This window comes from Erythrolamprus reginae, chromosome 1 (assembly GCF_031021105.1).
Source record: "Erythrolamprus reginae isolate rEryReg1 chromosome 1, rEryReg1.hap1, whole genome shotgun sequence".
Taxonomy (NCBI): domain Eukaryota; kingdom Metazoa; phylum Chordata; class Lepidosauria; order Squamata; family Dipsadidae; genus Erythrolamprus; species Erythrolamprus reginae.
This window is the reverse complement of record NC_091950.1, coordinates 10,413,423-10,435,816: the sequence shown is the minus strand read 5'-3', so window position 1 is coordinate 10,435,816 and position 22,394 is coordinate 10,413,423. Positions and strand designations below refer to the sequence as shown.

Sequence of the window (22,394 nt, the reverse complement as noted above, 5' to 3'; positions counted from 1 at the left end):
TCCTTCTTCCTTTCCTCTCCTTTCCTTTTTGCTCTCCTCCCCTCCTCTCCTCTCATTTCCATTCCTTCTTCCTTTCCTCCCCTCCCCTCCCCTCCTCTCCTCTCCTCTCCCTTCCCCTCCCCTTCTTCTTCTCCTCTCCTCTATTTCTTCATTCCATTCCTTCTTCCTTTCCTCTCCTTTCCTTTTTGCTCTCCTCCCCTCCCTCCTCTCCTCTCCTTTCCATTCCTTCTTCCTTTCCTCCCCTCCCCTCCCCTCCTCTCCTCTCCTCTCCCCTTCTTCCTCTCCTCTCCTCTCCTCTCGTTTCCATTCCTTCTTCCTTTCCTCCCCTCCTCTCCTCTCCTCTCCCTTCCCCTCCCCTTCTTCTTCTCCTCTCCTCTATTCTCATTCCCATTCCTTCTTCCTTTCCTCTCCTTTCCTTTTTGCTCTCCTCCCCTCCCTCCTCTCCTCTCATTTCCATTCCTTCTTCCTTTCCTCCCCTCCCCTCCCCTCCTCTCCTCTCCTCTCCTCTCCCTTCCCCTCCCCTTCTTCTTCTCCTCTCCTCTATTCTCATTCCCATTCCTTCTTCCTTTCCTCTCCTTTCCTTTTTGCTCTCCTCCCCTCCCTCCTCTCCTCTCCTTTCCATTCCTTCTTCCTTTCCTCCCCTCCTCTCCTCTCCTCTCCTCTCCCTTCCCCTCCCCTTCTTCCTCTCCTCTCCTCTCCTCTCGTTTCCATTCCTTCTTCCTTTCCTCCCCTCCTCTCCTCTCCTCTCCTCTCCTCTCCTCTCCTCTCCCTTCCCCACCCCTTCTTCCTCTCCTCTCCTCTATTCTCATTTCCATTCCTTCTTCCTTTCCTCTCCTCTCCTTTCCTTTTTCCTCTCCTCCCCTCCCTCCCTCCTCTCCTTTCCATTCCTTTTCCCACTTCTCCTCTTTCTCCTCTCATCTCCTTTCCCCCTTTTCCTCTTGTCCCCTCTCCCCTCCCCCTCCTTCCCTTTCCCCTTCCCTTCCCTCTCCTCCCCATTTCCTTTTCCTTTCCCTTCCCCTCCCCTCCCTGCAGTTTTCCCCCCAGTGCTGTTGTAACTTTGAAGTGTCACCGATTGTTGTAAATTTAGGACCAACTCTTCTTTTCAGATATTTTCCTGAAAGTGGAAGAAAGTGAAGGGGGTGATTTTTTTTTTTGGGATTTAAAAAGGACTGAATAAGAAATGGAAGGGAAGTTTGTAATGTCAAAAAAAGGCAGAGAGAAAAATGGTTGGTTAATGTTGAATAAATCAAACAGCTTAATTTTTCTGATTCGTGTTTAATTATTTTGTTTTCTTTCTTTTATTGTCTGGCTTTCTACTCAGCATTCCCACCTCTTTCATCCTTTTTAACATATCTTACAGCACGCTCATTGGAAATTCTGGGAGTTGGAGCAGCCACAAAGCTGAGATCCGGTAAGCGAAGTTGCCACTTGACCCTTCAAACTTTTGGGGAAATCGCAGACAACATCTTCCTTGGAGAACAAATCCACGTGGTGATTCTGGGCCCAGTTTAAAAGAGCCTGCAAGCGGCAGTCACACGCCCAGGGGTTCCCACTGAGATCCAGAGTGAATTCCAGAGACGACACGTTGACCAAGGGAGAATCCAGAGAGGTGATCTCGTTGGCGGAGAGATCCAACTGTCCCAGGTTCTTCAAGGACTGAAAGAGCCCAGCTGGGATGTGGGTCAGGCTGGTGTTTCTCAGGGAGAGAATCCACAGCGTGGGAGTCCCACGGAAGGTTTGGGGGGCGATAGACTGGATGGCGTTGTTGTTCAGATTTAAAGTCGTCAAAAACGTCAGGCCTTTGAACATCTCCGGAGAGAGGCAACGGAGGAGGTTGGAGGAGAGATCCAGGGACAACAGCTGAGTTAGCTTACGGAAGCAAGAGGTCGGGATCTCCTTCAGCTCATTGCGGTTGAGATGCAGGATCTTGAGTTCCTCCAGGGTTTCAAACCAGGATGGGCGCAGTTTGGCCAGCTGGTTCTTACCGAGGCCTAAGAAGGTCAGGCTACCTGCGTTCGCGAAGAGCTCTGGCTCTAGATCTTCCAGGAGATTCCCGGAGAGATCTAGTGTGTGCAGTCGTGGGAGGTTACGGAAGAGGCCACTTGGAAGGGTCTTCAGCTGGTTGTTGGACAGAAAAAGCATCTGGAGTTCTGGAAGACCCTGCAGAGCGTCTGCACCGAGGCTGGAGATTTGGGTGGACTGAACAGAGAGGGTCGTGGTTCCAGTGGGGAAGCTGGCGGGGAATTCGCGGAGCGATGAAGCATTGCAGACAAAAGACGTATTTTCGGAGCCAGGAATGGTCATGCAATGAGGGGCCTGTTGGGTATAGCTGTTGAGGGACATGATAAGGCAGAAAACCAGAAGATGTTGAGTTGAAGGCGTCATCCTATGGAGAAGCCGGGAGAGAAAAAGGAGAGTAACGCCTTTGATCTGATCTAAATGTATGTATGTATGTATGTATGTATGTATGTATGTATTTATTTATTTATTTATTTATTTATTTAGTCAAACAATTATAGAATGGTAATTTGTGCAAATAAAACATTAGATGATAAAAAGTAACAAAAGAAGACAATAGGACAGGGACGGTAGGCACAGTGGTGCGCTTATGCACGCCCCTTAAGTTCATAAAATCATCTGCCACTTCAGCTTCAACCACAACAACACATGTGAACAAAATACAGTAGTTTTAAACTTAATATAAACTGCTTGAAACTCAACTGCTGAAAATAAGACTTCAGCAACAGAAATACGACTTCAGCCGCAACTGGTGCACTAGGTGAACCTGTCCCCCTTGCCACAGCCGAAAAATGATGTTCCAGGGACAGCTGTGGATCAAGGAGGACCCCCAAGTTGTGGACCGTCTCTCTGAGGGGGGTCAAGATCCCCCCCCCAGGATGATGGACGGACAGATAGACATATCCTTGGGCGGTAAGACTCACAGCCACTCCATCTTGTCAGGCTTGAGTCTTAGCCTGTTGGCACCCATCCAGACTCTCACAGCCTCCTGTTGTCCAAATTTACCCTGTACCTACTTTGCTTTTGTTTACATTTATACCAATACCTGCTATGTTGTACATGTTTTGATAAAACAACCAACCAAACAATCAAGAAACAGCACTTTAAGCTTCCCTTTTCCACCTGCCCTGCCCAGGGACCCTCCCCCTCCTCCTCTTTTTCCTGCCTTCTCTTCCCAGATGTGGAACTGACTTTTCCTTCTGTTCAATTCCACCCATCACCAACCTTTTACTCAATCAGGGTTGAGAGCTCTCCTGGAGTATCTGCAGCCCCTCCCGGCTGTGGTGTGATTTCCAAATTTGATAAATGGGCTTGGAATAGAAGGTGGTCAGACTGGGATGAGGCTGTCGACCGGAAGGGTTATTGAAACTATTTTCCTTCCCTTTCTCTTTCCTTTGTTGCTTCACTATTCTCTGCTTCTTTCCTCCTTGTGTCTTTCCCTTCCTTTCCCTTGACCTGCCTCTATTTCTCCCTCCCTCTCTCGTCCCTGCCTTCTTTCCTCCCACTCTCCTTTTCTTCCTCTCTTCCTCTCTTCCTCCTTTTTTCCTATCTTCCTTTCTTCCCTCCCTTTCTCCTCCCTCTCTCCTTCTCTCCACTTACCTCCATCCTCTTCACCCTCTCTCTCACCCTTTCCTTCGTTCCTTCTTTCCTTCGTTCCTTCCTTTGTTCCTTCCTTCGTTCCTTCGTTCCTTCGTTCCTTCGTTCCTTCCTTCCTTCCTTCCTTCCTTCCTTCCTTCCTTCCTTCCTTCTCTCTTCCTTTGGCCTCCTTCCATTTTTAAACCCTCAAGAAATTTCCCCTGTGAGGGCCCCATAGCCACGATTCCTTGTTTGCTTCTTCTTGCCATTCTATTTCTTCCAAACTGTGCCTCTTGGTGTGAAACATTTATTTAGGGGTCAAATCTTTCTGTTTCTCAGTTAGGAAATCTTAAGGACAAGAAATTTGGAAGAAGGGGAATCAAACCGATGTGATTTTTTGCAGATTCCATGGCTTTGATTCCCACACTCCTTCCATCCTCCCTTCCTTCTTCTTTCTTTCTTTCTTTCTTTCTATGTCTCCCTCCCTCTTTCTTTCTATTCCTTTCTCTCCCTTTCTTTTCTTCCTTCCTTCCTTCCTTCCTTCCTTCCTTCCTTCTTTCTTTCTTTCTTTCTAACTTTCTTTCTCTGTCTCCCTCCATCTTTCTTTCTATTCTTTCTCTCCCTTTCTTTTCCTTCCTTCCTTCCTTCTTTCTTTCTTTCTCTGTCTCCCTCCCTCCCTCTTTCTTTCTATTCTTTCTCTCCCTTTCTTTTTCCTTCCTTCCTTCCTTCTTTCTTTCTTTCTCTCTTTTTATTTGTCTCCCTCTTTCTTACCCTTCTTTATCTCACTTTCTTCTTTCTTTCTTCCTTTCCTCCTCTATCCCACTCTCCTTCCTTCCTTCTTTCCCTCCTTCTTTTTTTCCTACACTCAGCTTGTGCAATGAAGCCAAAAAGTGTGCACCTACCTGTAGCTTTCTCCAAACCGTATGACCGCCAGCCTCTCTCTTTCTTGAATGCTGTGTTCAGCAGAAACTATCTTATATACTTGCGCTGTGAGGAAGTCAGTGTCCTCAAATATTAGGAAAAAAAAATTCCCGTCCTGATTGCATCACGGTGGGAGAGGGGAGTCAGTGTCTCTGCTCAGCTCAACCTTTGTTCAAAAGCAAAGACAAATGTTGACATTCCCCTTTTACTTGAAGTGCTTTCCCAAAAAGTACGTTTCTCTGTTGTTTTTTGGAAGGAGAAACAATTTCCTCATCTCTTTTGGGACACTGCCTAAAACAAGTGGGGGAAATCCCCCCCAAGGTCTCAGGTTGCTCCTCTTTCCACATGATACTTCACCAGAAGAGGCCCTTCATTCCTCCTCCCGTAACAGAATACCGTATGAAACTAGACTTACAATCCTGGGCCTAGAAAACTTAGAACTAAGATGCCTTAAACATGATCTAAGTATTGCCCATAAGATTATATGCTGCAATGTCCTGCCTGTCAACGACTACTTCAGCTTCAACTTGACTGTAAAAAAAATACAGTGCTATAGGGGTGCTATAGGGTTCCTGCTTAGGCAGGGGGTTGGACTTGATGACATGCATGGTCCCTTCCAACTCTAACAAACAAACAAAAAACAATAAATAAATAAATAAATAAATAAATAAATAATGCAATGTCCTGCCTGTCAACGACTACTTCAGTTTCAACCACAACAACACAAGAGCACATAACAGATTCAAGTTCAATGTTAACCGCTCCAAACTTGATTGTAAAAAATACGACTTTAGTAATAGAGTTGTTGAAGCATGGAACTCATTACCGGACTCCGTAGTATCATCCCCTAACCCCCAACATTTTACCCTTTGACTGTCCACGGTTGACCTCTCCAGATTCCTAAGAGTTCAGTAAGGGGTGTGCATAAGTGCACTAGAGTGCCTTCCGACCCCTGTCCTATTGTCTCTCCTGTATCCCATATATCTTCTCTTCTATGCCTATATCTTTTCTTCTATCTTTCTATTCTTTCTTTCTTTATTTATTTTTATTTATTTATTTTGTCCAATACACAAAGAGGGTTTCGTGGGTATATATAGTATATATATGGCTAGCTGATGAGGCCAAAATAAGGCCGAAATAGGATCTATCCTAGTCTCCCTTAATTTTCAAATTCAGCTTAAACATGTGACATATATATATATATACAGCACACATAGTAAAATACATGATGAAGGTTATAGAGGAGATACTCATAGTAAAATATGTTCTGTCTGGGTCCCTCCAGCAAACACCAACCCAAAAAGAGAAGCCAGACACACTGGTAAAAATCAAAGGCAGTTTATAGAATTCAAAGCAAACACAGGTAACAGAAAATGTCCTTACAAACAGGAACACGCTGAAACTTCAAAGATGTTTCACGAAGGCCATGAAGTAAAACAGGATTCTTGCTGTCAAAAACAACGCTGGAGATAACAAACATACGCCTCCCCCAAGTCTTCCAGTCTTCTAGGCCACAAGCCAAGATCAGAGATGCCGAGAAGCAAAGCAGGGTCACAGAACTTCCAGTTGATAATGCTCCACATGGCTGAAAGGGCGGGCCTGCCTTTTAAACCCTGCTGAGGAGAACCACACCCAAACCCAGCTGTTGCCAATTCAGTGATGCCAATACCTTTCTAATTGGTCCCGTCTCTGAGCTGCACGTCTCTGTCTCATGTCAATTATAGCCTGTGCTTCCTCATTCAATGAGGCCAGGCTACTGGCTGGGGAGAGCCCCCCCCGGGGCTCTCAGGCTGCTCCCCCTCATCCTCTTCCTGACTTTCCTCTCCCCCATCTGCCTGGTCCTCCCCCTCCTGTTCACTGTCCTCCTCCTCTGGGCCTGTATCCAGCAGAGACGCAGCCGGTCCCTGAGGAGCCTCAGGCTGAATCACAACAAAAATATATCTAAGAAATAATAGAAAAGAAGATATAGTAATAGAACATATCAATGAAAGAATAGAAGAAGAGATATAAGAATAAAAGAAATGTATAGGAGATATAGGAGAGCAATAGGACAGGGGACAGAAGGCACTCTAGTGCACTTGTACTCGCCCCTTACTGACCTCTTAGGAATCTGGATAGGTCAACCATAGATAATCTAAGGGTAAAGTGTTGGGGGTTACTGAAGTCATATTTTTTACAGTCAAGTTTGGAGCGGTTAATATTAAGTTTAAATCTGTTGTGTGCTCTTGTGTTGTTGTGGTTGAATCTGAAGTAGTCGCCGACAGGCAGGACATTGCAGCATATGATCTTGTGGGCAATACTTAGATCTTGTTTGAGGCGTCTTAGTTCTAAGCTTTCTAGGCCCAGGATTGAAAGTCTAGTCTCGTAGGGTATTCTGTTTCGAGGGGAGAATTAATGGCTAAATCTCAGATAACATTAGAAAGTAGCAGAGAAGAAGCAAAACAGCTGCACGCAGAACTAAAAGCAGAACTAAAAGCAGAGATGGGCGATCTAAAAGAAAAAATTAAAGGTATGGATGAAAAAAATGTGGATATCCAATGAACACTATTGGAAAATGAACAGAAAATGAAAAAAAAAAGATAAGGTGGAGAAAGTCGGTCAGAAAATGGAGGCGATTGAAGCAAAAAATGATATATCAACAAGAAATTTAGAAGAAGCTATCGCCCTTTTAGAGATGGAGTGCGCATCATATAGCTTGCGCTTCCAGAATATAGTAGAAGAAAAGGAAGAGAAGTTAGGAGAGAAGATGATAGAGATATTGGCTGAAATTCTACAAATGGATCCATAAAAGATAATACATGAAGTCGATGAACTTTACAGAGTGCATACAAATTTTGCAAGGAGTCATAATTTACCGAGGGAAGTTCATTTAAAATTCGCAAGAAGAGCTATAAGAGATGACATCTATAAATGGTTGCAAAATCAAACAGTTGCTTACAAGGGCAAAGAAGTCATAATATTGAAACAGGTACCATGCAGAATAAGAGAAAATAGAAGACAGTATCAATTTTTAACCAAGAAATTGATTACAGATAATATAATGTTCAGATGGCTGGTAGCAGAAGGCATGACTGTAACATGGCAAGAAAAGAAAATCAGAATAGAAATAGTGGAAGAAGCAATAAACTTTTGTGAAGAAAAAGGGTTAGGGTTGGAAGAACTACCAAGCAAAGAAAGTAAGGGAAGCAGAGAAGAATTAGAAGAAGCAAGGCAGGAGGAAGACGAATCAGTTGCAACAGGAAAAAACCCAGAAAGAAAACGAAAGAAAATTAGAACAGCAAGAAAAAAACAAAAAAAGCTACGAGAGCCAAGATATCAAACAAGATACTACAAATACTATAAATAAGAATGTCAGAAGAATTAAATATAATATCAATCAATATCAATGGACTAAATAACCCCACCCAAAAAAGAAGATTACTATTTACAAAACTAAACAAATTACCAAACAATGTGATCACCTTGCAAGAACTACATATCAATAAACAGAATCAAAGATTAATAGAAAATGCAAAATTGGGAAATCTATACACTTCATTGGCAGAGCAAAAAAAAAAGTGGCATTGCAATGTATGTGAAAAAACCAGTCAATTCAAAAGAGATATACAAGACCCAAAAGGTAAAATATTAATAATAGAACTGGAAATTAGAAATGCAATCAAATGCATTTAAAGAAAACCAATGTAAGATATTCTACCATTGGCATCTAGGACCTGAGAGAATTTCAATAATGTTCCCAAATGTATTGCTACTGTGCTGGAAATGTAAAAAACAAAAAGGATCTTTCTATCATTCTGTTCTGTCTGGGTCACTCCGGAAACTATGACCAACCCAAAAAGAGAAGCCAGACACACCGGTTGAATCCAAACACAGTTTTATAATGGTAAAGAGAAAAGAAGCCAACAGAAAATGTCCTTACAGATCAGGAAAACAGTGGAACTCCAAATAGATACACGAAGGCAATTGTTCATACAGAAACACAGGATCCTTAATGCCAGACGAGGCTGTTGCTAACAGACACAAACCTCCCACGGGTCTTCAAGACTGCTGGGCCATGAGCCAGGAACAAAAACGCTGAGAGAAAAGGCAGATAACACCAACATCACTTTGATAACACTCCATGCTGCCGGAATGGTCTCATGCCTTATAAACCCTTCCTTGCTAATGAGGACCACACCCAACCCCCTGGTGTTCCTCATTCAACGCTGATAATATCTACGCAGCTGATTTCTCCTTTGAGCTATGCGTCTCTGCTGCATACTAATGATAGCTTGTGCGTCATCATCCAGGGACTCCAGAAAATCACAGCTACTTGCTTGAGAGAGCCCTTCCCCAGGGCTCCCAGGCCTTGCATCACCTTCACTTTCGTGACTGCTGTCTGCACTGTCTGACTGCAAAGAACTCTCCTCTTCGCTGTTATCCTCCCCCGGGCATGGAGCCAGCAGAGACGCAGCTGGTCTTTGATCTGATTCAGGCTGAACCACAACACATTCATTTGTGTATTAAAGCTAAAATCTATTGGAAAACTATAGAGGAATGGTTAATAGAAGTTTTAAAAGAAAAAATAGAGAGAAAAAACCCATAATTTTTATTAGGGATCTTTTAAAAAAAATATTTTTATTGGTTTTGCACATTGATATATAACATAAAACAAACATAAAACAATGCACAGTGCATGTGCCCATCACCCAACTGACAATACCCACCACCACCACCACCAATTATGGGGTTCAAATATTTACTAGTTTATGTTCTTTTATTTCCTTAGCTCTATTTTGCATTTGTTTACTATTCAAAGAGTGATTGGAGTTTATTTTTCACATTTTCGTCACAAATTCTACTCAACATACAATCTTTCACCTTATTCCATTGTACCATCAGCTTCTCCAATTTGTTTTCATCAAAATTGTTTAATCTTATTTCCATGATTTCAAAATGAATTTTTATTAGGGATGTTTAATAAATCATATAAAAAAGAAGATAAATACTTGGTTACGCATATTTTAATAACGACTAGAATAACATAGGCTCAACCATGGAAAAGCAAGGAGATTCCAAAAGAAGAAATGATTATTTTTTTTTAAAATCAAAAGTTTTAGCAGGAGCACAGCTGAGATCCGTTAAGCGAAGTTGCCACTTGACCCTTCAAACTTTTGGGAAAAGCGCAGACAATGTCTTCCTTGGGGAACAAATCCACATTGTGTTTCTGGACCCAGTTTAAGAGAGCCTGCAGGCGGCAGTCACATGCCCAGGGGTTCCCACTGAGATTGAGAGTGAATCCCAAAGATGACCCATTGACCAAGGGAGAATCCAGAGAGGTGATCTCGTTGGTGGAGAGATCCAACCGTCCCAGATTCTTTAAGGACTGAAATAGCCCAGCCGGAACATGGGTCAGGCTGGTGTTTCTCAGGGAGAGAATCCGCAGCCTGGGAGTCCCATGGAAGGTTTGGGGGGCGATAGACTGGATGGGGTTGTTCTTCAGATTTAAATTTGTTAAAGACATCAGGCCTCTGAACATCTCCGGAGAGAGGAAACGGAGGAGGTTGAAGGAGAGATCCAGGGACAACAGCTGAGTTAGCTTACGGAAGCAAGAGGTTGGGATCTCCTTCAGCTGATTGTGATTGAGATGCAGGATCTTGAGTTCCTCCAGGGTTTCGAACCAGGATGGGCGCAGTTCGGCCAGCTGGTTTTTACTGAGGCTTAAGTGGGTCAGGCTACCTGCATTCACGAAGAGCTCTGGCTCTAGGTCTTCCAGGAGATTCCCGGAGAGATCCAAGGAGTTCAGTCGTGGGAGGTTACGGAACAGGCCACTCGGAAGGGTCTTCAGCTGGTTGTTGGACAAAAAAAGTATCTGGAGTTCCGGAAGACCCTGCAGAGCGTCTGCACCGAGGCTGGAGATCTGGGTGGACTGGATGGAGATGAACGTGGTTCCAGTGGGGAAGCAGGCGTGGAATTCGCGGAGTGATGAAGTGTTGCAGATAAAAGTCATATTTTCGGAGCCCAGAAGGGGCAGGCAGTGAGGGACCTGTTGGGTGTAACTGTTGAGGGACATGACAAGGCAGAAGACTAGAAGAGGTGGAACTGAAGGCTTCATTCTATGGAGAAACTGGGAGAGAAAAAGGAGAGTAGGGTTTAGATAGCTTAGAGCTATATCGCCTTCGATCTGGCGCAATGTCCTACCTGTCAATAAATACTTCTGCTTCAACTGCGACAATATACACGAGCACACAATCAATTCAAACTCAATGTAAACCACTCCAAACTTGACTGCAGAAAATGCGATTTCAGCAACAGAATGGTCAATGCCTGCAATGCACTGCCTGCCTCTATGGTTTCTTCCCGAAACTGTTTTGTCAAGCTCTCTGGTAGACTCCTCCCAAAAATGCATAGGTACAATTTCAGACACACACACGTTTGAAAATTCAAAACAATGTTCTTTATAATGAAAATTCACTTAAACCAAACCCTCTTTTGGGATAGCAAAGAGCACTGGTCTCCAAACAAACTGGTAATTTGTACAAGTCCCTTATCAGTTCTGTGATACTTAGATTGCAGCTGTGAGGCAATTCACAGTCCTTCTTCTTTCACAAAGTGAAACATAGAAACATAGAAACATAGAAGTCTGACGGCAGAAAAAGACCCCATGGTCCATCTAGTCTGCCCTTATACTATTTTCTGTATTTTATCTTAGGATGGATATATGTTTATCCCAGGCATGTTTAAATTCAGTTACTGTGGATTTATCTACCACGTCTGCTGGAAGTTTGTTCCAAGGATCTACTACTCTTTCAGTAAAATAATATTTTCTCATGTTGCTTTTAATCTTTCCCCCAACTAACCTCAGATTGTGTCCCCTTGTTCTTGTGTTCACTTTCCTATTAAAAACACTTCCCTCCTGGACCTTATTTAACCCTTTAATATATTTAAATGTTTCGATCATGTCCCCCCTTTTCCTTCTGTCCTCCAGACTATACAGATCGAGTTCATTAAGTCTTTCCTGATACGTTTTATACTTAAGACCTTCCACCATTCTTGTAGCCCGTCTTTGGACCCGTTCAATTTTGTCAATATCTTTTTGTAGGTGAGGTCTCCAGAACTGAACACAGTATTCCAAATGTGGTCTCACCAGCATTCTATATAGCGGGATCATAATCTCCCTCTTCCTGCTTGTTATACCTCTAGCTATGCAGCCAAGCATCCTACTTGCTTTCCCTACTGCCTGACTGCACTGTTCACCCATTTTGAGACTGTCAGAAATCACTACGCCTAAATCCTTTTCTTTTGAAGTATTTGCTAACACAGAACTGCCAATACAATAGTCAGATTGAGGATTCCTTTTCCCCAAGTGCATTATTTTACATTTGGAAACATTAAACTGCAGTTTCCATTGCTTTGACCATTTATCTAGTAAAGCTAAATCATTTACCATATTGCCGACGCCTCCAGGAATATCAACCCTATTGCACACTTTAGAGTCATCGGCAAATAGGCAAACCTTCCCTACCAGACCTTCCCCTATGTCGCTCACAAACATATTAAAAAGAATAGGACCCAGAACAGACCCTTGTGGCACACCGCTTGTAACCTGACTCTGCTCAGAATACTCGCCATTCACAACAACCCTCTGGTGTCTATGCTTCAGCCAGCTGCAAATCCATTGAACTATCCAGGGATTAAGTCCAATCTTCACTAATTTATCTATCAGCTCTTTATGTGGAACCGTATCAAAGGCTTTGCTGAAGTCCAGGTAGGCAATATCCACGGCACCACCTTCATCCAACACCTTTGTGACATAGTCAAAGAAATCAATGAGATTAGTCTGACATGATTTGCCTTCAGTAAAGCCATGCTGATTTGGGTCCAATAATTTATTGTTTTTTAGGTGCTGATTTATCCTCTTTTTCAGTAGAGTCTCCATCATTTTAACGACAACTGATGTCAAGCTAACTGGCCTGTAGTTACCAGCTTCTTCTCTACTGCCCTTCTTGTGGATAGGCACAACACTTGCCATTCTCCAATCCTCAGGAACATCTCCTGTTAACAAGGATTGGTTAAACAAATCAGTCAGGGGGGTAGCAATGACAGATCTGAGTTCTTTAAGAACTCTGGGGTGGATGCCATCTGGACCCATTGCCTTATTTATCTTTAATCGTTCAAGTTCTTCTAAGACATCGGCTTCTAAGATCACTGGAGCTGAATCCGTACAGTTGGAGGCAATGCTATATCCCTCTATAGTATTATTTTGTAAGGTGTCTTTTGAGAAAACTGAACAGAAGTAGCTATTGAAATGGTCAGCGATCTCCTTATTCCCATTAATGCATGTATTTTTCCCGGTACTAAGCTTCGTGATGCCGCAGTTTTTCTTCTTCTTATCACTAATATATCTGAAGAAGGTTTTATCCCCCTTCTTTAGAGATTTGGCAATTTCTTCCTCTTTCGAGGCTTTAGCAGCATATATTATCTGTTTCGCCTCCTTCTGTCTCATTTTATACACCTCCCTATCAGCTATACTTCCAGACTCTTTATACCTCCTATAGGCAGCCTTTTTTTCATTGACTATAGTCCTTACATCATTGCTAAACCATAGCGGTTTCTTCTTCCTTTTACCTTTAGTTATTTGTCTTACATACAGTCCAGTGGCTTTTAAGATGGCCTTTTTAAATACAGTCCACTGGGTGCTCGCTCCTGCCATTTTATCCCTCCCCTTTAATTCATTATCTAAATATTCCCCCATTGCATTAAAATTTGTTTTTCTGAAATCCAATACTTTGGTTGCATTATAGGATTGCTCACAATGAGTTTTTATATCAAACCACAAACATAGATGGTCACTGCAACCTAAATTTTCTCCCACCTTGACCTCTAAAACCCAATTCCCATTCGTAAAAACTAAATCTAGAATATTTTCCCCTCTAGTTGGTGTCTTAACCAGCTGTGCCAGAGCTGCTCCTGTAAAGGCCTCTACTATATTCTTACTTTTGCATGTAAGGGCACTGGGGATATTCCAGTCAACATCAGGCATGTTGAAATCACCCATAACCACAATATCTCCCTTTACTGCCATTTGGGTAATTTTATCCACCATCTTGTTGTCATATTCCTCAGATTGCCCTGGAGGCCTATAGATCACACCAATTCTAATGACAGAACCGTCTTTATTTTGCATGCAAATCCAGAGGGTCTCTAGATCTTGACATGTATTTTGAATTAGTGTTGTTTTTAGAGTTTCTTTAACATAAATGGCTACTCCACCTCCCCTTCTCTCTATTCTATCCTTCCTATACAGTGTATATCCTGGTATGGATATTTCCCATTCATTAGAATCCTTAAACCATGTCTCAGTTATGGCAACCAGGTCCAAATTATCTCTAGATATTATGGCCATTAATTCACAGAGCTTGTTGCTCAAGCTTCGAGCATTCGTGCACATTACACGAAGAACATTATTTTCATTATTAGTTTGCCCCTTATCATCAACAACTACATCTATTTTATTTGCAGCTCCCTTTTCATAAGCTTCCAAAAACTGCTTTATCCTCATTGGTCGGGGACAGAAATTACCCACATCAGTTACATCTCTGTCCCCTTTACCTAGTTTAAATGCCTGTCCAAAAAAGTTCTGAATTCCTCACCGAGTACCTGGGTACCTCTGTATGATGGATGCAAACCATCCCTCTTAAACAACTCCCTATTAGACCACCTACTGACATCATGACTTACATAGCCAAAACCTTCGGCTTTACACCACTGCTTTAACCACACATTAAACTCTATGATACACGTTGTTTTATCCTCTTGGCCACAAACCGGTAACACCTCTGAGAAAGTCACTGAATCTGCTATTTTACCCAGCTCCACACTTAGACATTGAAAATCTCTTTTTACTATATTGACATTTCTCTGGGACAAATCATTTGTGCCAAGATGCACCACCACATCAATGTTATTGCCTTTACTCACAGCCTTGACAATGTTTGTAATCCTCCTCCTGTCCCTGCTGGCAGTGGCCCCTGGGAGACACCTCAGCACCTTCACCACGTCCTTACTCTGTCCCAAATCAACACCTCTAACAGTCGAATCACCCACAAGAAAATGTGTCCTCTTTATATTTCTACTAACTGCACTTGATGGTTTGGTGACATTTACAACAACTTCCCCTTTGAATATCCCCTCATTCTCTGCCTGAGGGGCCTTGCTAATATCTCCAACATCCTTACTATTTAAATCCGCAAGAACAGTATAGGAATTCGATAAAGAGAGACCAAAATTACTATGTTTTTGCTCAACTGCACGCAATCTTCCTGAACCGACAGTTGTCCACACAGCCCTCCTCCTCGGGTGGCGCTGTGGAAGTGGAGGCTGGACACATGGCTGCATTACAGCACGTGGCTGGGACAATCTTTCCACTTCTGACTGCAAGCTACAAACTAAGGACTGCAATCTAGAGATCTCGCCATCTAACCTAGATGTCCTAATGCAAAGAGGGCAGTACCCCAAGTTCCACAAGGTACTACGGAAGACAACAGCCAAACAAGTGTTACACTGCACCAAGCCAGTCATCTTAACAATGTATTGAAATACAAGTACTTAGCAATAAAATCCACAACCCCTATTGCTACCAAACTTTGCTGATTTTGGTTTATAGTTATATCCCTTTGTCTGTTCCAGCCAGTTAAATCTCTCCCTTCTCCTTGAATTCCAAAAATGCAAAATGCAAAAAGTAAAAAAGGACTACCTTCCTCTCCTTCTCTGTGATCTGAAGTGCAAATTAAAATGGCTTTTTCCTGTTTTTATCCTTCCCTTTGTCTGTTCCAGCCAGTTAAATATCTCCCTTCTCCTTGAATTCCAAAAATGCAAAATGCAAAAAGTAAAAAAGGACTACCTTCCTCTCCTTCTCTGTGATCTGAAGTGCAAATTAAAATGGCTTTTTCCTGTTTTTATCCTTCCCTTTGTCTGTTCCAGCCAGTTAAATCTCTCCCTTCTCCTTGAATTCCAAAAATGCAAAATGCAAAAAGTAAAAAAGGACTACCTTCCTCTCCTTCTCTGTGATCACACTTTGCTCTGGTTTAGTTTCAAAGCGGGGAAAATCAGCACACAAAAGGTCCAAGTCAGTAAAGCAGTCACGAAACACAACGATCAGATAATCCTCCACAATGGCCAAACCCACAGGCTGCTCTTTATAGCAGCCTCACTAATTACCACAGCCCCACCCAACCACAGGTGGCCTCATTTTCTTTGATAATAATCTCTCAGTTGTTGCTGCCTATGCATCGCTCTCCGCATGCGTGGCTGTATCATTAACTCTTGTTCTGAATCCAAGGAGGAGCTAGATAATTGATCTCCTTCTGAGCTGTCTGCCCCACTCTCCTCCTCCCTGTCACTCATGTCTTCTTGGTCAGAGGAGCCTTCATCAGCAGATTCCACCGGGGACAAAACAGGCCTGCAGCATGTGGATGTCTCCCCCACATCTACAGTCCTTGGGGCAGGAGCTGGGCCAGAGCTAACCACAACAGAAACCCTAAAAACTTTAACCTTAGTCTGTCTACAGTTGACCTCACCCCATTCCTAAGAGGTCTGTAAGGGGCGTGCATAAGGGCACCATTGTGTCTACCGTCCCTGTCCTAGTATCCAAATTTACCTGTACCTATTTTGCCTTCAGAACAGCACTTCAGCAACTGCACTACCTGACTCTGTGGTTTCTTCCCCAAAAACTTTAACCTTAGCATGTCCACATCCGACCTCTCCCCATTCCGGGGTGGCGCAGCAGGTAGAGTGCTGTACTGCAGACCACTGAAGCTGACTGTAGATCTGTAGGTCAGCATTTCAAATCTCATCACCGGATCAAGGTTGACTCAGCCTTCCATCCTTCCGAGGTGGGTCAAATGAGGACCCGGATTGTGGGGCAATAGCCTAGCTCTGTTAAAAAAGTGCTATTGTTAACATGTTGTAAGCCGTCCTGAGTCTAAGGAGAAGGGCGGCATAAAAATCGAATAAATAAATTCCTTTTTTTAGAAAAAAGTAATTTTTATTGAATATATATATAAAAAACAGAACACAAACACAACATGTAAACGAACATTTACACACATACAGATTAAATATATTTAAGTGGGTCAGCTTCCGTATTTTAACATATTGTCCATATACTATATGTTTTATTTTATTGTATTTATTTATTGTATTTATTGTATTTATTGTATTTATTCATTCATTCATTCATTCATTTATTTATTTATTTATTTATTTATTTTGTCCAATACACAATGAGGGTTTTAGCGGGTATATATCTGTATACACATAGTAAAATACATGATGAAGGTTATAGAGGAGATATTCATAGTAAAATATATCTAAGAAATAATAGAAAAGAAGATACAGAACATATCAATGAAAGAATAAAAGAAGAGATATAGGAATAGAAGAAAGGAATAGGAGATATAGGAGAGCAATAGGACAGGGGACGGAAGGCACTCTAGTGCTCTTGTACTTGCCCCTTACTGACCTCTTAGGAATCTGGATAGGTCAACAGTGGATAATCTAAGGGTAAAGTGTTGGGGGTTTGGGGATGACACTATGGAGTCCGGTAATGAGTTCCACGCTTCGACAACTCAGTTACTGAAGTCATATTTTTTACAGTCAAGTTTGGAGCGGTTAATATTAAGTTTAAATCTGTTTTGTGCTCTTGCGTTCGTAGATCTGTATACATAGTCCTATATAATAAACCAATTTTCACTGTGAGTTTGTTTACCTTTTTGTATCCATTTATACCACATTGTCCAGGTAGCATAATAGCCCGAGTCTTTCTTATCATTCAATTCCGCCATTAGTCAGTCCATTTCTGCACAATCGAATTTTTTAAAACTATCTCTTTGTCTCTGGGTACTTTGGAGTCCTTCCATTTTTGTGCGTAGGCACACCATCGTGCCTACCATCCCTGTCCTATTGTACCATTGTACAAATTTACCTGTACCTCCTTTGCCTTTGTTTATACCAATACCTGCTATCTTTTACATGGTTTGGCAAAACATGTACACATGTACATATGTGCATAAGGGCATCAGCATGCCTACCCTCCCTATCCTAATGTTTCCCTCTTATTAGTACCCATACCACGTGTTGTGGTTCAGCCTGAGGCTGCTCAGAGACCGGCTGTGTCTCTGCTGGCTCCATGCCCGGAGGAGGATGACAGCGCAGAGGAGGGGGCTGAACAGTCGGATGGGGGAGAGGAAAATCAGGAATGGGATGAAGGAGAACAGCATGAGAGCCCCGGGGGGGGGGGGCTCTCCCCAGCCAGTAGCTTGGAGTCATTAGGTGATGACGCACAAGCTGTCATTGACATGAGACAGAGACGTTCAGAGCAACAAAAGGAGCAGTTAAAGAAATATTATCACCATTGAATTAGAAACAGCTGGGTTTGGGTGTGGTCCTCATCAGCAGGGTTTAAAAGGCAGGCAAGCCCTTAAAGCCATGTGGAGTGTTATCAGTTTGGCGTGGCATTATCCTGTCTTGTTTCTCGGCGTCTCTGTTCCTGGCTTGTGGCCCAGCAGCTTTGGAAGATCCGTGGGAGGTGTAGGTCTGCTATCTACAGCCTTGGCTTGGCAGCAAGATTTCTGTATTGCTGCATGGACTTTTGGCCTTCGTGGATATATCTGAAGATACAGCATTTTCCTGTTTGTAAGGACATTTTCTGTTACCTGTGTTTTTCTTGAATTTTATAAAACTGCCTTTGCCTTTTACCAGTGTGTCTGGATTCTCTTTTTGGGTTGGTATTGGCTTCTGGAGTGACCCAGACAGAACACAACGTATATAAACAGTGTTATATCTATGCATATTACCAACATATACCAGGCATGGGGGAACTGAGATATTCTCTCCCCCTAGGCCTTTACAATTTTATGCATGGTATGTCTGTATGTATGTTTGGTTTTAATAATAATGGGTTTTTAATGGTTTTTAGTATTGGATTATTATTGTATGCTGTCTTATTATTGCTGTTAGCCGCCCCGAGTCTTCAGAGAGGGGCGGCATACAAATCCAATAAATAAATAAATAAATAAATAAACAAACAAACAAACAAATAAATAAATATACTAATAATACCATTATAAATAAAATAAATAAAATAAAATAAATAAATAAAAAATATAAAAAATAAATAAAATAAATAAATTTTATTTATTTACTTATTTATTGGATTTGTATGCCACCCCTCTCTGGAGACTCGGGGCGGCTAACAGCAACAATAAAACAGTGTACAATAGTAATTCAAAACTAAAAACGATTAAAAACCAATTAATATAAAAACCAAACATACATTCAGACATACCATGCATAGAATTGTAAAGGCCTAGGGGGAAAGAGGATCTCAATTCCCCCATGCCTGACGGCAGAGGTGGATTTTAAGTAGCTTACGAAAGGCAAGGAGGGTGGGGGCGATTCTAATCTCTGGGGGGAGTTGGTTCCAGAGGGCCGGGGCCGCCACAGAGAAGGCTCTTCCCCTGGGTCCCGCCAAGCGACATTGTTTGGTTCACGGGACCCGGAGAAGACCCACTCTGTGGGACCTAACTGGTCGCTGGGATTCGTGCAGCAGAAGGTGGTCCCTGAGATGATCTGGTCCGGTGCCATGAAGGGCTTTATAGGTCATAACCAACACTTTGAATTGTGACCGGAAGTTGATCGGCAACCAATGCAGACTGCGGAGTGTTGGTGAAACATGGGCGTACCTAGGTAGGCCCATGACTGCTCTCGCAGCTGCATTCTGCACGATCTGAAGTTTCCGAACACTTTTCAAAGGTAGCCCCATGTAGAGAGCATTACAGTAGTCGAACCTCGAGGTGATGAGGGCATGAGTGACTGTGAGCAGTGAGTCCCGGTCCAGATAGGGCCGCAACTGGTGCACCAGGCGGACCTGGGCAAACGCCCCCCTCGCCACAGCTGAAAGATGGTTCTCTAATGTGAGCTGTGGATCGAGGAGGACGCCCAAGTTGCAGATCCTCTCTGAGGGGGTCAGTAATTCCCCCCCCAGGGTAATGGACGGACAGATGGAATTGTCCTTGGGAGGCAAAACCCACAGCCACTCCGTCTTATCCGGGTTGAGTTTGAGTCTGTTGACACCCATCCAGGCCCCAACAGCCTCCAGACACCGGCACATCGCTTCCACCGCTTCATTGACTGGGCATGGGGTGGAGATGTAAAGCTGGGTATCATCAGCGTACTGATGATACCTCACCCCGTGCCCTTGGATGATCTCACCCAGCGGTTTCATGTAGATATTAAATAGTAGGGGGGAGAGGACCGACCCCTGAGGCACCCCACAAGGGAGAGACCTCGGAGTCGACCTCTGACCCCCCACTAACACCGACTGCGACTGACCGGAGAGGTAGGAGGAGAACCACTGAAGAACAGTGCCTCCCACCCCCAACCCCTCCAGCCGGTGCAGAAGGATACCATGGTCGATGGTATCGAAAGCCGCTGAGAGGTCAAGAAGCACCAGGACAGAGGATAAACCCCTGTCCCGGGCCCGCCAGAGATCATCCATCAATGCGACCAAAGCAGTTCCCGTGCTGTAACCGGGCCTGAAACCCGACTGCTGGGAACCTAGATAATCGGCTTCCAAGGATCGCTGGAGCTGGAGTGCCACCACCTTCTCGACAACCTTCCCCATAAAGGGAAGGTTGGAGACTGGCCGGTAGTTGTTAAGTACGGCTGGGTCCAGGGAAGGCTTCTTGAGGAGGGGGCGCACGAGCGCCTCTTTATAGGATGATGGAAAAGATCCCCTCCCCAAGGAAGCATTGATAATCTCCTGGACCCAGCTCCGTGTCACCTCCCTGCTGGCCGAGACCAGCCAGGAGGGACACGGATCCAGTAAACAGGTGGCGGAACTCACAGCTCCAATGGCCTTGTCCACTTCATCAGGTGTCACCAGATCAAACTCTTCCCAGACAGGTGGACAAGTACGGGCCCCAGTCACCTCAACTGACTCGTTGTCAGCCGACTCTGTTTTCCAATTGGAGTCGAGGTCCGCCCGAATCTGAGCGATTTTATCAGCGAAAAACATGTTAAAGTCCTCGGCACTACTCTGTAAGGGCTCCCCAACTCCCCTCTGATTAAGAAGGGAGTGGGTCACCCTAAACAGAGCGGCCGGGCGGGATTCCTCTGATGCAATCAAGGCGGCATGATACGTGCATCTTGCCGCCTTGAGCGCCACTTTGTAAGTCTTAATAAAAGCTCTTACAAGTGTTCAATCAGATTCAGACTTACTCTTCCTCCATCGCTTCTCTAGACGTCTCTTCTGGCGTTTCAACTCCCGGAGCTCCTCGTTGGACCATGGAGCTCTACGGGGTCTAGCGCCGCGGAGAGGTCGCAAAGGCGCAATCCGATCAAGAGCCTCCGCTGCAGCCTTGTTCCAGGCTTCCGCAAGAGACTCCGCTTAACTGTGGACGAGTGCATCTGGAATAACCCCAAGCGCCGTCTGAAAGCCCTCTGGGTCCATCAGGCGTCTGGGACGGAACATCTTAATTGGTTCCGCCTCCCTGCGGGGAAGGATTGGAGCCAGGAAGTCAAGCCATAGTAGAAAATGGTCTGACCATGACAAAGGCAATGCTTCTAAGCCCCTTAGTCTCAGACCATTACTCAGTTGCTCAGAGAGGAATACCATGTCAGGTGCGTGTCCTCCCTCATGAGTCGGACCCTGAACTACTTGAGTCAGGTCCATGGCTGTCATGGTGGCCATGAACTCCTGTGCCAACCCAGAGGTTTCGCCGAGTGACGGCAGATTGAAGTCCCCCAAGACAATAAGTCTGGGGAACTCCACCGCCAACCCGGCTACCTCCTCGAGTAGCACAGGCAGGGCTTTTGACACATAGCTGGGAGGCAGGTACGTAAGAAATAAGCCGACCTGAACCCCTAGGTCCAACTTCATCAGGAGAGACTCGCAACCCGCAATCTCTGGAGCAATGAGTCCACGTAGGCAAAGGCGCTCCCTGGCTATAATAGCCACTCCTCCCCCCCTTCCCTGGGGTCGAGGTTGATGCCATATCTGAAACCCGGCTGGGCAGATTTCAGAGAGAGGAACACCTCCCTCTGGGCCCAGCCAGGTTTCAGTAATACATGCCAGGTCGGCCTCCTCATCCAGGATCAAATCCCGGATGAGGAGAGCTTTATTTACTACCGACCTGGCATTAAGCAGCAGCAACCTGAGCCCAGGGCCAGAATTGCACTCATCACCAGCGTCCAAGGTTGGGCTCACGGAGCCAGAACAAGGGATCGTTATAAGGCAACGATCCCTTGTTCCCCTGGAACGGCTAACTCCGTGGCCCCCGCCATATCTGCCTCTCCCCAGCAATACTGGGATATTCCGACCCTCTGCCACCCCAGAGATCGATGCCCCCTCTCCTCCCGCCTCTCTGGTGTCAGGTGGGCCAAATCCGTCATTCATACTGTTACCATTCACCTCATCCATACCGTGACCCCAACCATCCCAACCATCCCAATCATACCAATCATTCGTCTCATGCACAGTGTTACATACATCCCAGTCATCCATTAGTTAAGAAATCCCCAATAGTTAAAAATAGATTAAATTAATAAAATAGTTAATAGTCATAAAAACATTACTAAAAGTCTCAGAATATACAATATAAAATAGAATATAAAAATAGAAAGAATATAAGTGCAAGTTCTAAGATGCTTAAAATGCTTAAGAAATATAGGAAGTAATTAAAAACAATTGTCTATCAGGTCAGCAATGCAGCTCTCAGTCCCTGGGGGGGGGGAGATTTGTTTTTTGGGGGTAGGGATGTTCAGGGGAAAGATGTTCAGGAAGAACGTCCTGGTATATTTTCCTTCAGGTCTGTGGTGACAGCCCCTGCCACAGGCCG

General features: G+C 44.1%; 1 protein-coding gene across 4 annotated transcripts in view; it reads right to left on the bottom strand.

Annotated features, from left to right (window-relative positions):
* Positions 1–1,259: 1,259 nt before the first annotated feature.
* LOC139163304 (phospholipase A2 inhibitor-like) overlaps positions 1,260–22,394 on the bottom strand; it is a 56,023-nt gene continuing 34,888 nt past the window's right edge. The window contains exons 1-2 of one of the 4 annotated variants that reach the window (XM_070744226.1): positions 4,497–4,681; positions 1,260–2,386 (exon numbers count right to left, since the gene is read on the bottom strand). In XM_070744226.1, the coding sequence (XP_070600327.1) occupies positions 1,366–2,385 (1,020 nt within the window). In that variant the 5' untranslated portion in view covers position 2,386; positions 4,497–4,681 and the 3' untranslated portion in view covers positions 1,260–1,365. Of the gene's footprint in view, positions 2,387–4,496; positions 4,682–9,115; positions 10,622–17,906; positions 18,075–22,394 lie in introns of those variants that run through there. The other 3 variants (XM_070744227.1, XM_070744225.1, XM_070744228.1) reach the window with 3 other exon arrangements.